This window comes from Suricata suricatta, chromosome 3 (assembly GCF_006229205.1).
Source record: "Suricata suricatta isolate VVHF042 chromosome 3, meerkat_22Aug2017_6uvM2_HiC, whole genome shotgun sequence".
Classification (NCBI taxonomy): Eukaryota; Metazoa; Chordata; class Mammalia; order Carnivora; family Herpestidae; genus Suricata; species Suricata suricatta.
The window spans coordinates 148,336,397-148,353,120 of NC_043702.1; the positions used below are offsets into that span (position 1 = coordinate 148,336,397).

General features: G+C 38.5%; 1 protein-coding gene across 8 annotated transcripts in view; it reads left to right on the forward strand.

The window, feature by feature from the left end:
• The window catches only part of PPP1R12B (protein phosphatase 1 regulatory subunit 12B), a 207,698-nt gene that overhangs the window by 80,162 nt on the left and 110,812 nt on the right, over positions 1 to 16,724 (forward strand). For 4 of the 8 annotated variants that reach the window (XM_029935473.1, XM_029935475.1, XM_029935474.1 and 1 more), the window contains exons 10-13: positions 661 to 864; positions 1,929 to 2,011; positions 3,218 to 3,343; positions 9,480 to 9,662. In XM_029935473.1, coding sequence (XP_029791333.1) covers positions 661 to 864; positions 1,929 to 2,011; positions 3,218 to 3,343; positions 9,480 to 9,662 — 596 coding nt within the window. Of the gene's footprint in view, positions 1 to 660; positions 865 to 1,928; positions 2,012 to 3,217; positions 3,344 to 3,874; positions 3,916 to 6,006; positions 6,190 to 9,479; positions 9,663 to 16,724 lie in introns of those variants that run through there. The other 4 variants (XM_029935479.1, XM_029935481.1, XM_029935476.1 and 1 more) reach the window with 3 other exon arrangements.

A 16,724-nucleotide genomic window follows, 5' to 3' on the forward strand; every position in this document is an offset into this window, starting at 1 on the left:
AATGATGTTTTTGAAAGAAGTTCTCCTGGCAGCAATCTGTGACATCTACCATTTTTTTTCTTTTTTAATTTGGCTGCTTGGTGAAATCTGAAACACATGGCTAAGATCAAATAAACTATTTTCTTGAAATAAGCAATTAGAATTTGAGTGGAGTGGCTTTTAGCATTTTTATTAGTATTAACTTGCATCAGTTTCCCACAGTCATATCACAGTACCTTAAAGCATATTTATACATTGATTCCTTTGTGTTTTCTAGTCTCCACACATTATAAAATGGAAATAAGCTCATTATCACCATTTTGCAGATGAGTATGTTGAGACCTAGAAAAGTGAAATGTCCTATTTTCAGTTACATAGTGAGTTCAGCAAAAGAAGAGGCTTTTTACTATTATGTGGATCTCCTGGTGTTCTAGGTTAGTACTCATTGCTAAGAGAGCAAATAGTGTTTAATTTCTCAGAGAGCAACTCCGTCTGTGTTAAAAATCCAAGGTTATTTCTGGCTTGGGGAGAAAGGGAGCCTTGAGAGGTTATTAGCGTCTGCCGGGTGAGGAAGGGAATGTGTTCTTGAACTGCCTTATGTTGCCTGTGGGAAGAGGCAAATAGGCTGAAAAGAATCTTCAAGACCTTTCCCCTCCCTTTTCTTTGCTTCTTCGCTCATAGTTCTCCTCCAGCCTTTTTAACAAGCCCGAAGAGCCCAAAGATGAATCTCCTTCTTCGTGGAGACTGGGACTCAGGAAAACTGGCAGCCACAACACGCTGAGTGAGGTGGCCAATTCCAGAGAAGCCCAAAGGGACCGAGGCTCTTCCATCTACCGGTCATCATCAAGCCCTCGGATTTCTGCTCTGCTGGACAACAAAGAGAAGGTGCGGTTCAGGCCGCATACGGGAGAACTCCAGGGCAGTTCCTGCTGTGAAATCTCAGTCGCAGGAACACATGGAAGTGTTTTCTGGTCCCTAATTTGATTCTGGAAGTACAAAGTCTTTAAAAAGAGATGGCACATTGGTAATTGAATCAATAAACAATTTGTTTTCTATTATTACTCAGCCAAAAGAAGAAAAAAAAGCCCTCTACCTTTTGGCATATTTTATGTTCATTCTTCCTTACCCTCCTTACCTAGGGGAACAAATTAGAAACACAAAAATTTGGATATGGCATAAAATGCTCCCTTAAGCCAATACCAGTAATATATTCTTTCAGTGTGTAGAAGCAAAGTACTCTAGCGGGGCTTTCAGTCCTAATGGAGCTCAGGCAAATTAGCACTTAAAGAAAAATGTTTAAATGTCTTGTTTTTTTGATTACTAGATATATTATCAGGCTAACTTCACAAACAGCTCATCTACATAATCATCCAAGATCAATACATTATTATCTCTTAGCTTCTGGCTCCAGATTTTCTGGGGCTCACTTGATGCTCTTCTCTGGGGTCAGGTCTTCTGGTAATCCTGGTCCCTTTGCTCGATGTTGTGTTTCTGGAGACTCCTCCAGGGGGGTGAGGCATGTTGGCTGGATTCACTCTGCAGCGTATTTGTTGTATGTGAAGCCGAGTTTCCAAGAGAAGATAGACTGGGGAAGAAATAAGACTTATTTCAGAACTTCAGAGGGGAGCTTTCTGTCTGGCTTTTCAAAGGCTCTGTCTCTCTTGGCAGGGCTGCTGCTGTGTGTAATTTGTGCTGCCGTTTTCCTTATTTGATCATCCTGACTTTTCCCATGAGAATTATTTCTCTACATATTGGTTTTTAGTGGAGGAAAAGTAGGAATTAGCCTTTGAAAGCTAACCTTTTGTAATAACCACTCAAACCGGAATTGGTATTAGATACAGAAATAAGATTACATATGTATAAATAAGCTCTGCTTTTTACCCAAGATGTTACACTGAATCAGTGTTGTATTGTCCCTTCTCTGTGCTTTGCTTGTTTTGATTTTACAGGAGAGAGAAAACAAGAGCTATTTTAGTTCACTAGCACCCCGGAGGCTCAGCAGCACAAGTGACATTGAAGAAAAGGAGAACAGGTAATCCTAATACAGGCCAAAAGATGGTCCTCTTTAATTTTGCTAGGCATAGTGAGGTCTTGGCCATCACTCTGCTGCTGTCTTTCCACAGGTGCCCTTAGCCTATTATGAATTGTTTATTCCTTCTGCTCAGAGCACCTCCCAATCCTTAGTCCCTTGCTTTGCCAGTTCTTTGCCCTTCAGGCTCTCACTTCAGCTTAGATACTACTGTCTTTAGGAAGTCTTCCCTGATCCTTCCGTGGGTGAATTCATTTTAGTACACCAGCAGGCTCTGGAGAGGTAGGGTTATGTCTGTCCAATTTCCAAAGGACCCCTGGTGACTAGTACACCATCCATTCTATGGTAAACACCAAAAATATTATTATTTAATTAATGATCCACTTCTAATTTGTAAGTAGATAAAAGTTCAAGTCTTCCTCATCAGTTAAAATGAATGTGAGGCTTTTGAAGTACTGCTGTGTCTCAGAGCAGAGGCGCATCCAGAACCTTGCGTTTCGAGGAGTGGTCCTCCCAGCCAGCTGACCGCTGTCCTCTGGAAGCATGTTAGGAATGAAGACTCTCAGGCCCCACCTCAGACCTGCTGAGTTAGAGTCTGCAGTTTAACAAAACTCTCTGGACGCTTCTCATGCCCATTCAAGTTTGAGAAGAACTATTCTGGAGAGCTCTGTGATGGAGGCCCACAGCTTTGTAGCCACAGACCTGAGGGGACAATTATGGATTAGAAATCCTACTGAAGTCCTTTACTGGAGGGCTTATTTTAACATTAAATAGGCTTCCAGCAATTTCTCCTGTTTCCTTTTCTGTGGTAGTTTCCTCCTTCTCTGTGACAGACTTCATTTCCCCCACCATCCTCTTCTTTGCTTACTTATGAGCAATGTATTGCTTCGTAAAATCCTTTAAAGGAGACACAAAAGTGACTTCTCATTACAAAAGAGTTGGGAGATCTTTGACATAAGGATTTGGTACCTACTGAAATTAGTTGGCTTTGAAGTTGATAAAAGAAAGCAGACAGTAATACCCTACTCACCCTCTATCCATACAGAAAACAGGTATATAGAACAGAGTATCACTTGAAAATGCATCTATTTCTTCAGCCATGTTACAGTTTCCCTCTCAGGCTCTTTTCTCCCAGTTTGCATTGTATCATGAACAAAACTGGTGGTAGAAATCAGTGTTTTGTTTTGTTTTTCTTCTGTGCCTCTGCAGAGAATCAGCTGTCAATCTAGTGAGGAGTGGCTCCTATACTCGGCAGCTGTGGAGGGATGAAGCAAAAGGAAGGGAAACTCCTCAGACAGTTCCTCCTTCTACCTATGTATCAACCTACTTGAAAAGGTACCAGGCTCCCAGGGGTGGGAGATGATTTTAATTCACTCTAGCCATGGGTATATGGGTAATAATTGCATGCTGTTTTATATCCAATTAGCATCACAAAAATGAATCAAAAAATGAATTACTTTTAGATTTCTTGGGAGTAACGTCTTGACTAATTTTAAATTAACATAATAATTTATTTCCCTAACTGAATTAAAGAAAACTAATTCCAGATTCTCACCACAGACATATCTGAATTTGTGCTCTCTCCTCTCAGTCCTATTAAAATCTTCAAATGGAAGTGACTCCTAGTAATCTCTGAGTAGGACTGAATTTAAATCAGTAACTTTGTCCAGTTTTCCTTTTTCTAAAACTGGAGTAGTTCTCATCTCAAGTTATATTTTCGTGGGGAGGGAGGGAGGGACCCTCTAGGGTGTTGAGGAGGGTGGGGAATGGGAACAGTTTTGTATTGCATTAAAGAAGTTTCATATTGAAGTCTGTTAATTTAGGGACTTGAGTTTTTTTTTTTTTTATGACTTTAATGGCCCTCAGATCCATCAAGATGAGAAACTCGCAAGTTTGGTGCAGAGAAGGTACTTGGGTTTCCTTCCCCTTTTCTCATCTATATTGTCTTTTCTGCAATTATTTCTTTGCCACATACCAGCCAACAAGCAAAGCACCTTTGCAAGAGCCATTAAGCTATAAGATACACTTAATTAGTATCTTAATTTGAACTTTGCTGCTGATATGGAAGAATCTGATTCTCAGTGCTTACTTTGAATTCTTTCTTCACTTTCATTTACTCAGTCCCTCTTCATGCCATGGGCCTCATCATTAGGTTTTATAGCTGATTGGTTGGCTGCCCTGGAAACAGCCTTTTGTTGTAAACTATATATTTGGGTTCAAAACTTATTTCCACTTGATCAGAAGAATCTTATCAACTAGTTAATATAAGAACATGGGAACTAGTAAGCTATAAAACAAACAGCCACTGTTGCCTTTTAACGGTCTTCAGTTCTGCAGACATATTCTGTAAGAAAAGGCTCAACTTTGAAAGTATACAAGTATAGTTCAATGATCTCACTGAAGCTTTATTCTATATACAAACAGTGTTTTTTTTGTTCAATAAAACTGTCACCTATTTGTCTTCAAGGCTATGGCCTTAATCCATCTAGATACATTATTACTTTTCATGGTTGCATCCAAGACCAAGAAAACTTTTCTATGAAAACAGTGTTCTAGACCTAGGAAAGAGAAAGCTGCCTTTTAATTTCCAAGCACCCAGTTACACTGTGGTATGGTAGGGTTGTTCTTTTTCATGATCCAAATCATTAACAAATGGATTGAGTGAGTAGCATCTGGTTAGATGTAAGTTTGGCATAATTATGGTAAACAGAAGAGAAAGGGACTGCTTCTGTTTAGGGTGGAAAGCATGCTTAATTATGTGAGTGCTTTTTGAAAAAAGATCTACAGCTTGCTTCATGCTTTGGATTTCCAAACTTCTTTCACCCTTTAAGCATTTAAAAAAAATTATTTATTTCGAGAGAGAGAGAAAGAGAATACATGTCTGTGAGTGGGAGAGGGGCAGAGAAAGGGAGAGAGAGAACCCCAAGCAGGCTCTGCACTGTCAGCATGGAGCCCCACGTAGGGCTCAGTCCCATGAACCATGAGATCATGATGAGATCATAACCTGAGCCAAAATCAAGAGTCGGACACTTAACCCAGTGAGCCACCCAGGTGCCCCATAAGCATTTTTTGATTGTATAAAATTTCATTTTATGATCATTTCAAAAAGGAAGAATCATATGCTATCACTATTTTAAAAAGAAAGCACAAGAAGATATTTGGCAGCCTTGGGCTGTGCTGGACCTCAGCATACTTTCCATTTTCTAGTTCATCTCTTGTCCTTAGGCAGAAATTTCTTTATGTCCCTGTAAAATGCATCATTACCAAAGAAGACTTTATAGCTTGTTTTGTCACTCCCTCTAGTGTGTCATTACCATAATAGTCAAGAAGGTTTTTTATTAGAGTTTTAACCCAAAAATTTTGGGTTGAGGTCATTCCTACGTATCTTCATTTGAAACAAAGAAAAGGCGTCTTGTATTGTCCGTGCATTACTACTTTCTAGACTTCAACCTTGGAATCATCCCCAAGATGGGTTTGTTTGAGGCTAACTACCCATGGTTCTCAGAGACATTTTTCCCCCGACAGAGCTTTTTACATTTTTTCCACTCTTTAATTTTAAAATTCTACTCCAAAACCCTCCAAATTCTTGGTCTTACTTTAGCTTCTGCAGCACTATTTCTGTATCAGGTAGACATTTGGGATTGCATGATTTTTTTGCTTTGGAGTTTGTTGGGAATTACTCTTTCTAATACAGTTGTTCTATTTCCTAATATTTCTTTTTCTTAGCCTGTATTCTATTCCAATATACTACTCTTCTGCTTTCTCTTATTGCATATTATCTCCTCTCCGTTCCTTCACTCTTTTCGATGATTGACAGATGCCTGCTTGCTGCCAGTGACCCAGCTTTAGCTGGAGTTGATCACTCCACTTCCCAGTTGCCATTCCCTCTCTTTGGTCTACATTCCTTTTAATGCACAATCTTGGGGGCGGAAGGTGGTGCTGGGAAATGGTGGGTGAGCAGCACGTCCTGAAGAAAGTGACTGTGTACTGTTTTGCAGTGCTTCCTTTGGTAGAAGTAGTGACCCCACAAGTCCCTACATTTCAGCCAATCGCAATTCATCTCCTGCTACCTCACCCATTACCATTGGTTCATCTACCTCTCAGGGCAGCAAGTGGCAGCCTGCCTCTTCTTGCCCTGCACCAATCAGTGCAAACACTACTGCATCCGTACACCATGGCAGGTAAGGCTTCTTGGAGCCATTTGAGTTACAGTCATCAAAACTAATGCCTCTGGATACACACATAAGATTTGAACCAAAGAGACTTTGTCACTGTGCAAGCAAGTTTGAATTCCTGTGAAAATGTCTATAATTTAACAAAGATGCTTTGTTTTGACTTATGTCAACAGTTGCTCATTGAATCATAGGTTACACATCTTTTACTTGGCATCAACTTAAAATGACTGCTTTCTTGTGGTTACAATGTAAGGGTCATCTGTTATGGTAAAGCACATATTGACTTCATTGACGTTAATTTTCCTATAATCATGAGTAGGTATCTCTTCTATTTACTTGTTTTTTGGAGAATGGCATACAAACCCCAAATCAGAAGGAAAGCTAACTCTTGTTCCAAAAGCTTCCTATAGTTTTCTGAAAATTTCCAGCCAATGAGAGCATTTTGCTGGAAACACTGAGGGAAGGAAGAGATTTGTGTTTGTCTAAACTTTGTTCCCAGGGCAGTGGTGTCTACTCTGTCTAAGGGCAGCATGGAAGTAGTGTGGGCGGGACTTCATCAAGAAACTGTAGTTTTCTAGCTGTGGTTCTGACTGTGGCTTTCAAATCTTTATGTGTGGTCAGAGACCTTTTCACTTTGGGGTGTAGCAAAGGGACCTCTTTTGGGGGTCTCATTTCTAGAATTGATAGAAAATGAAGAACATAAATGGTGATAGTGTTGCTACAAGAACACCACTGATGGTGGTGTTTGACGGATTTTTGTCTCTTTATTAGAGTTCTTTTCCTAAAATAAGTGGTGATCATTTGTTTAGCCAGGAAGGGTAGGCTCATGTATGATTATTAATAACAATGTTGTACAACTATGTGGAAATTTATTAGGCCCTCATAATAGTTCATCTGCACAGGCATACTAAGTATTATACTCATAGATGAAGAAACAGAAACAGAGAGGTTTCTGGATTATTAAGAACTGGGACTAGGAAAAAACAGTAACAGCTATCATTTGTTGTGTAGCTATCATGTACCAAGCATTGGCTTAGAAACTGTACAAAAATTACATGAGCATTCAATTTACTCACATATAACGGTATATCCAAATAACTGAGGCTTAAATATGATAAAGGTTTATTTTTTTCTCTCACTTAAGAAAGTCCAGAAATAGGCAGAGCTGGCACCACAACTTCAAAGTCATTAAAGGATCCCGAATCCTGTCTCTGCTTCACAGTCCTTCGATTATGCCTTCCATTTTCATGGATTGCCTCATGGCACAAAATAGATGCTGAAGTTCTAGCTGTCATGACTGCATTCGTTTGAGGCAGGAAGAAGGAAGAAAGTGGAAAGTGCACAAAGAGGGAATGCCTTTAAACTGAGGTTATGCTTATGTCTCTCTGACTACCTCTAGCAGCCAGAGAGACTTTGGAAAATATGGATTGTTAACTAGCAACGTTGCTTCTCTCAATAATATGTGGGTTCTGTTAGTAAGGAAAATGAATATGGGTTAGGCAACTAGCTATCTCAGGCACACATGTATTGTTTATAAAGAGGCTTCAGTATATGAAGTACCATTCTCATTTTATACATGTGGAACATGAGACCCAAAACTTAATCATCTGCCCAAGGTCACACATCTAGTAAGAAACTGAGGCAGGATTTGAACCTAGATTTGTCCATGTCAGAGCTCCTGTCTGTTTCACTATTTTGTTTCCACGGAGCTTATATATTATTCAGGGCTGTATACTAAGTGTTCTACATACATTCTTTTATTTAATTATCACAAGACCCCTACACGTTAAGGTACCGTTATCCCCATCTTACAGATGAAGAGACTAGATAGTTAATTTGGCTGAAATGTAGCCCTACATGGTCCCAGAGCCCCTGACTCCTGCTCTGGAGCTTTTCCTGCTCTGTTCCTAACAATCTACTTATAAAATTACTCCACATTTCAAAATAATAGTACAAGTCCTATTCTGTAATTTATCAAAATAAAATCCTTGCCATTTCCACAGCAGGAAAAATTGCAGAGAGAACAAAGCATGATATTAACCTAAAAAAAATTTCAGATAAGGTTTTGATAAGTGTAATTTTTTACAGCTTTGTTTATGGCTAATTTTATTAGCATGTCCTGTAGACTAATACATCTTATAGGTCTGAGGAATTTAATTTCACCTTTTTTCTGGGTCAGCAGTTGCTTCTGGAGAAGTGGCTTGTGTTTTTTAATTTTTAGATAACCACTTCAAAACTGTTCTATTTTATATTTGCATTAGGTGTCATAGTTAGAGTCTTTTACAATCTGATTATTGCTTTCAAGCTTATTCTAAAGATGTGATTATTTGAAGATGAGTTTATAGCAACTTATAAGCATTTCTGGTAATCATGAATAGGTGAGAAAAACAGATTTTTAGTGTTCATTATTTTCATTGCTTTTCCCATCTCTGTGAATATCAATTTTGGATCTCTGTTACCCCAGCAACAAGCTGTGACATCACAAATGATAGCTTTTTGGGTGGAGAGTCTATGGTTGCTCGAAACTCTTTGTTAAGAAACAAAGATCTTGTTTTCATGTAAATGAGTTTAATTATACAGCTTGCTGTTGGCAAGTCTGTAGTTAAGGTTACATATAGAATCTTAATAGTTTTTGCTTCCGTTGCTCCTGTATGCACTTAAGAATACAGACAATTAGGCATTTTGTAAAATGGGAGGAGAGCAGTTACTGAGCTAGGTGCAAGAGAACTGAACATACTGAGGTTGTATTTATCACATCTCTGGAATCCAAGACGATGGTCATCTAATCTAGGCTGAGGACTACCACAAAGACTCACTGCCAAGAATTAAGGGGCAGGTGGAGACTAATATCGTAAGTGACTTTAGTGTTCTTTTCATGTGTGTGGAGAGGCCCTGCTTCCGTATGCGTGTGTGGAGACCAGATGGTACCCAGGAATCATTTAAAGCAATCTTGCATATGTTACTATCTTACCCGGTGCCCTAGCTGATTTTTAAAAAAATTTTTAATCTCAGGCAAAAAAAAAAAAAAAATGTTCACAAAACAGAACTCTTTGTGCAGAGAGGATATCAGACTTAAACGTATAATCATGCTGTTCTAAGATTTAAGAGCTCAGATTAAAAAAAAACAAACCAGTCAACCAACAAACAATCTGAGCAAGACGATTCTCTAGTTAAACTTACCTCCAATCCTTTGTCTGTGTGCTAGTGCTTTGTGATGTAGCATGCCTGACCATTCTCTTTCTGCTTGTGTTTTTGGGTTTTTTTGTTTTGTTTTGTTTTGTTTTGTTTTGTTTCAGGACTCCTTACAAATCGCAGGCTGACTCAACAGCAGAGAAAACAGCAGACAATGTCTCTTCTAGCACCCCGCTCTGTGTGATCACTAATCGCCCTCCACCTAACACTGCCAATGGGGTTACAACTGCCACTCTGCTCTCCACTCCTGGAACAGACTCCTCCGTGGAAGCCAGGGAGAAGAGGAGGTATGTTATGTGCTGATTTCATTTGTGGGGTTCTGCTTTGAGGTAGGAGATAAAGGAGTGGGTGTGAAGTCTTTCCCCTGATCCCAAATACATTTATGAAAGTAGATCATTATATTACAGTTTGGGTTTTGTATTTTGCCGTGGGAGGGTTTTGGCAGAGATCTTAATTATTTCTGATCATTTAACATAGACACCTACTCTGTTATGAATAGAGGCATATCTTTTTTCTTATTTTCTTATAAGAGAAATCATGGTCAGGCATTTTTCCCCCATTTTGTGATGGAGAACATGAAGCACAGAGAAGGATCTTTTGTTCTGAGGAGCCCCTAAAGACTTCTCTGGCAGCAAAGAAAAGCAGTGGCATGATAAAAGGCTCAGAGAAATAGAGCTAGGATATAAAGTTTTAATGGATTTAAGAAAAGCAGAAAAGGAAGTGCATCGTATATGACGACATGGTAGAAGGTTAGTGACTGGTTACTCTATATTTTCTTTAGAGAAAAATTATAACAGAGCAGTCATGAATTAGCATAAGAGAGATTTAAGGTAGAATCTAAGAAGAACTTTTCAGTTGTCAGTATCAAGAGGCCTTGGAAGAGGTAACCAAGAAGAATGGGACATTATCTCCACTTAAAAAAGTATAAAAAATAGAGTGCCTTCCATTAAGCTGTTTTAGATCTACTTAAAAACTCAAGCCATGCTTAATCCCTTTTTAAGACTAGAAAAACAAGTGAATTCAGTTTGGTTTCATTGTATTTTGAAATTTAGACTTCAGTTTGGTTTCATTGTATTTTGAATATCCAAAAGAAGATTTTGTATTATTGAGGGTATATATGTGTAATAAGTCAAGATATTTTACCATCTACACAAGGTACAATTTACATTTACTTTAATGTTTTTAATTTCTTATTTTTAAGAAAATTTTTTAATGTTTATTTATTGTTGAGAGACAGAGAGAGTCGGAGTGTGAGTCGGGGAAGGGCAGTGAGAGAGCGACACAGAACCCAAAGCGGGCTCTAGGCCCTGAACTCAGCGGTCAGCACAGAGTCCAATGTGGAGCACGAACCATGAGGTCATGATCTGAGCCAAAATTGGACACTTAACCGAATGAGCCACTCAGGCACCCCAAATCTATTATTCTTGAGAAAGAGAGAGAGTAGGAATTAGGGAGGGGCAGAGAAGAAGACAGAGGATCTAAAGCTGTCTCTGTGCTGACAGCAGAGAGCCTGTTGTGGGGCTTGACCTCACGAACTGTGAGATTATGACCTGAGCAGAAGTCAGACATTTAACCAACTGAGCCACCCAGGCACTTCTTGAATTAAACTGTTTAGATATTTGTTTATTATAAAGACAGTTCTAAAACACATTTTGAGAAGAAGTAGAAACGAGATGTTAAGTGAATTGAAAAATAGTGTTTCTCTTCTTTCTTCTTTTTTCATTTCTATATATAAAAATTGGAGGAAGTCCATTTTCTGGACTAACAGATTGCAAAGCATCATCTTTTAGTTGGTTTCCAGCCAAGGAAATTTTAATAAATCAATCTTGAATATTTAATGCTTATCAGTTTAATACCTCAGATATAAGTTAGATAACTGTTAGTTTCATCTAGGAATAAATGCAAAAGTAATATTTTCATTAGCTGAGAAAAACTCCCTTTAAAAAATTCCTTCTGAGCTGAGACAGTAAAATGAGTCAAATTCATCATTAAGATCATGATCCTTAAAAGGATGGGTAAGTCAGGTTTTTTAAATAAAATCACATTATTAAATATTTACTTGCATGCATCATTATTTAGAAAAACCTAGAGAGACAGTTACTATCTTCTGGGATTTTTATAACCTATGAACAATAAGATAGCAGCTGCTACAGATTTTAATTTTAAGAGTTTTATTTAAGCCACAAATATTTATTGATTACCTACTGTGTACCATATATTATCACTAGGACATAATTCCTCAAGGAGCAGCAAATATAAGAATAAAAGAATATAAATATAAGAATAAATAAAAATTTCAATGATTTATGTGAATGTGGAGTACTAAGTGCATTTTCAGGATGGCGCAACATAATAAATTAGATACTAGATATTTATTAGATAATATTTAATTAGACGAATTAAGTAGGGTAACGGTACAATAAATATATAAATAAGATATATTTAGATAAAGAGCTGTTGGACTCAGTCACTAGCATTCCTTCTTTTCAAAATGTTTATTAACCATTTGTCATACAAAGTGCTATGATAAATCCAGATGATATAGCCATAAACAAGAAGAACAGTCCTAGCCCTTGGGAAACGGAGATGCTAGTGAAGAAAAACAAATATTAAACAAGCAATTGGGATATGTACTACGAAGAGGTGGTGTGAGTTGTTTGACGGTGTTTTACAGAAGATCCACCTACAGAAGCCTTCCCTTTTCCTGCAGGATCAGAGAAGGTTATCCTAAGAGTATGATGCTCACATTGAATTCTGTAGGACAAATAATAGCTAAGGGAAGGGGTAAGCATTCCAGGCAGCAAATACGGCTATTGAAAAGACAGACACTGAGGTAGGAAGGTGCTTGATCCTTTGGAGAATCTGAAAGAAGATGTTGTGGCTTCATTGTAGAGCGTTACAGAAAAGAGCAGTGTAAGGGGAGGCTTGAGGAATCAGTAGGAGCTATATAATGCAGAGTTTTACACCCAAGGACAAAAGTTCTGGATTTATATGTTAAGAATCAGAATGAGCTACTAGAAGAATTTTTTTCTGAACAGCTTTATAAAGATAAAATGTATATACCATATAATTTAAGGTATACAATTCAGTCATTTTTAGTATATTCACAGATTCGTGCATCCATTACCACAGTCAATTTTAGAACGTTTTTATCACCTTAAGAAGAAATCTCATGCTCTTTAGTTATTGTCCCCCCTACTCCCACCCCATCTCCCCATTCCCTAGATCTTAGCAACCACTGATCTCCTTTCTGTTTCTGTAGAGTTGCCTATTCTGGACATTTCATGTAAATGGAATCAATATGTGGTCCTCTGTGACTGTCTTCTTTCTCTTAGAATAATGTTTTCAAAGTTCATCCATGTTGAAGCATGTATCAGCATTTTATTCTTTTTTATGGCTAAATACTCTTTCATTGTGCAGGTATACTGCATTTTATTTGCTATTCATAAGTTGATAGACATTTGAGTTCTTTCTACCTTTTGGCTATTTTGAATAATGTTACCATAAACTTTCATGTGCAAGTTTTTGTGTGGACATAGGTTTTTATTTCTTTTGGGCATATATCTAGGAGTAAAATTGCCAGGTAATATCCCAGTGGAAGATTTTAAGCAAAAAGATAGCATGCTCTGACTTACATTTTTTTTAAATTCTGGCTTTTAAACTTTGGTTACAGTATTCCATATGAATTGGACAAGGGAAGGATGGACAGGAATAGATGTGGGATGACCAGAAAAGAGACCATTGCAGAAGAAAGTCGTGTAAGAGAGAACGGTGGCTTGCACTGAGATAGTAGTAAAAGAGATGGAGAAAAGTGAATAGGCTCAAAATTTATTAAAGAAAAAGATTCTAGTAACATGGTAGATGGATTTATAAGGACGCCTTTCCCATTACAAACATAGGAAAATACAGGTGAGTTCAGAAAAGTGAAAGGGAAATACTAGGTTTAAAAAAAAAAATGAAGTGGCTCAAGGTTAGTATAAGGCCTATGTAGTAAACCTTAGAATTTGGAGGCTCAGATTTTAATGCCATGTATGGGTATAGGAAGCACGGCTTTGGACTTGACTAGGCTAAGAGCTACCACCTGGAAAAGCTGGAGCTCTCAAAAGGCTGCCCAATTCATGAAAAGGGTACATTGTCTATGACCCAAAGAAGTGTCAAGGATGGGTCTGAACAGCAACAGAAAAATCTTCTGTGGGTAACTTTTACTACCCATACAGTATGGAAATCCCAAGCCAAGAATTTAACATACAAATTAGGTCTGCACTCTTGAAGCTCTGGAGCTATTGGCACAAGCAATTTAAAGCCACTGTGAAGAAACACATTGACAAACCAGGGTACAAGGGATTCCTATAAAACAGTCGCCTACCAAGGACAAACTCGCAGAGAACCTTCTAAACACTGAAGGAAATGAATCACTGACAGAGGTGACAGATGCAGCTTCTCAGATATATTCTTAGAAGTATTACATGCAGGTATTTAATAGTTTTGAATGCAGAACAGAAACCTCAAGCTCTTGTTTAGATTAGTAACAATAATTAGAAGTGACCAGTTACACTAAAGATAGACACATCTATAAAAGTGGTAGTTCAATCAGAAGTGGTTCCTAGAATAAAAGATTTTGTAGATGTGTTATATCTGTATATAGAGTCCTATTTAAATGGGAACCCATATATATAAAGCATCTAACAACCATGAAGAACCTGACATGTGCCAGGCACAGTGATTAAAGATACAAGGTCAAAGAAAAATATCTTTCCTGCACTTAATTAAAGTTATCTATCGTGGGAAGGCAAATAAATCACATACAAACAAAACAAGTCCGTTGTTAAGTGCTCTGGTAAAGATATGTATAGATCTATACTATGGGGCACAGAGGAGGGGAATCTAAATTCGACTGAGTAGTGACAGAAGGCGTGCCAGAGGAGGGGACTGCAGTGGAATTCTGAAGTCAGCTGGAAGTGAACACTAGGTGGTAATAGGAAGATGGCATATTAGAGGGAACAGGAGGAATTCAGGGAAGAAGTTCAATATGCCCGAAGCTAGGAGAGGCAAGGCCAATGTAGCATTTCTGTAAGTGTCTGTGTGAAATAGATTTAGATGAATTAAAAAAAAAAAAAAAAAAAAAAGCAGCCTGTGGCCAAATGAGTTTGTGAAAGAATGGGTTAAATGAAATTAAACAGGATTACTCAAAAGCCTTCTCAGAATCATTACTCTCAGGGGGGTTGGGTGGAGAAGGGAGCGTGGGCTTAGTAGAATTTGTAGCATTTCCTGAATTTCTGTGTCCATCGAATAGTTTGTTTGTTTGTTTGTTTCACAGAAACCCAAGATTGGTATTCCACTGCATATACTTTGGAAATTGTGGAATTCTATAGAGAGGTAGGCAGGAACCAAACCCTGTAGATTGGTGGTGGTGTGTTTTGTGAAGTTGAACTTCTGTTTCCAGAGCTATGGAATACTTCTGAAGTGTTTTCAGCTCGGGAATGACTTGATCAAATAAAACGTATCATTTAAGCCTTTACAGAATTAAAACCATTTAGAATTTCTCCATCTAGACAAACACAAGCTGAAAGAAAAAAAAATCACATTTTGAAAACAGCTAAATTTTCCTTCTGAAAGAGCATGCTGGGTGCTAATTCTTCTCATGAAGCTGCAGCTTTCTCTGTAATCAGCTCATTGTAGAGGGATTCGGGCTCCTGCTGGCAACCGTGGTAGAGGCCGAAGCCACATTCACAGGTCCAATTTGAAACAATTAGTGAGCACTGGTATAAATGGGGCTTTAAAACTGGACACTGCAAGACCTAACCAGTGGAAAAGTCACCTCTCAGAAAGAATCTCCGGTTGCAGTGTCATTAGAGCGCAGAGACTGGGGAGTGGGTCTTGCTGTTAAACCTGTCCAACCGGCTTTTCTTTCCTGAGAATGTTGGATCCTAAGAAGGGATAAACGGGTGTGTGCGTGCATTTCGTGATCAGTCTCAGCTTTACACCCTGTGTTCTGTCAGTTTAACGTTATATAATAGTAGTTACGTTAATAAATGGACAGAGCCAGATACAAAAAAATACATTATGATACCAAACATGGAAATCTTAACACTGGATTTTTCTGGGGAGGGATTATGGGTAATTTTTCTTTTTATTTATTCCTCTGTATTTTCCAAAGTTTCAGAGTGATAAAGTATTACCGTTAAAAGGAGGGCAGGGAAAGGAGGGCTTGAATAAAAAATTAATTCCAGGGACAACAGTCTCTTATAATATAAGCCTGTGAAGATGGCCATAGTCACTAAAGAATAAATGCAAGTCAAGAGATTCAAGGTTTGCAGGATTTTAGATAATTTATGATTTTTGCTACATAAGCTCAGAGCAGGACTTCTGAAATAGTTTATTATTTTTTTTCCTTAGGCTTTCTGTTTTATTTTTTTAAATTTATAATAGTTTATTATCAAATTAGTTTTCATATAACACCCAGTGCTTCTCCCCACAAGTGACCCCCTCCATGACCACCAACCCCTTCCCCCCCACCCCCTCCCCCTTCAGTCCTTGGTTCGTTTTCAGTATTCAGTAGTCTTTCATGATTTGTGTCCTTCTCCACTTCTCCCCACTCTCTTTCCCCCTTCCCCTCCGTATGGTCCTCTGTTAGGTTTCTCCTGTTAGACCTAGGAGTGCAAACATGGTATCTGTCCTTCTCCACCTGACTTATCTCGCTTAGCATGACACCCTTGAGGTCCATCCACTTTGCTACAAATGGCCATATTTCATTCTTTCTCGTTGCCACGTAGTACTCCATTGTGTGTGTGTGTGTGTGTGTGTGTGTGTGTGTGTGTGTATACCACATCTTCTTGATCCATTCATCAGGTGATGGACATTTAGGCTCTTTCCATGATTTGGCTATTGTAGAAAGTGCCGCTGTGAACATTGGGGTACATGTGCTCCTATGCATCGGCACTTTATTTTTAAGAAGGGCATGATTTTGAATTTACAAAGTTCCTTTTGTTTTGTTTCCTGAAAAGCTCAAGTGTGCTCAAATGTATTTTCTTTACATGATGCAGAGAATAGGCGTTAAGCTCCTATTTTACAAATGGAAGCACTGAGACCCTAAGAGCATGGAGTGACTTGCCTATGTCACCCCTAGAGTCAGAGGCACAGTGGAGATCATCGCCCAAGCCTCTTTTCCCCCTTGTCATTGAACTCACTAACCATTTCTTCTTTTGGATCTAAGAATAAAGGTGTTGATTCGGGGGCCCTTCCATCTTCATCTGTAGCCCAGCAAGTCTACCTTCAAGGCACTGTAATCACTGCCACCCAGTCTTTGGAATGCCTCTGAAGATTACAGGACCCAACAGGGTCATCTGATT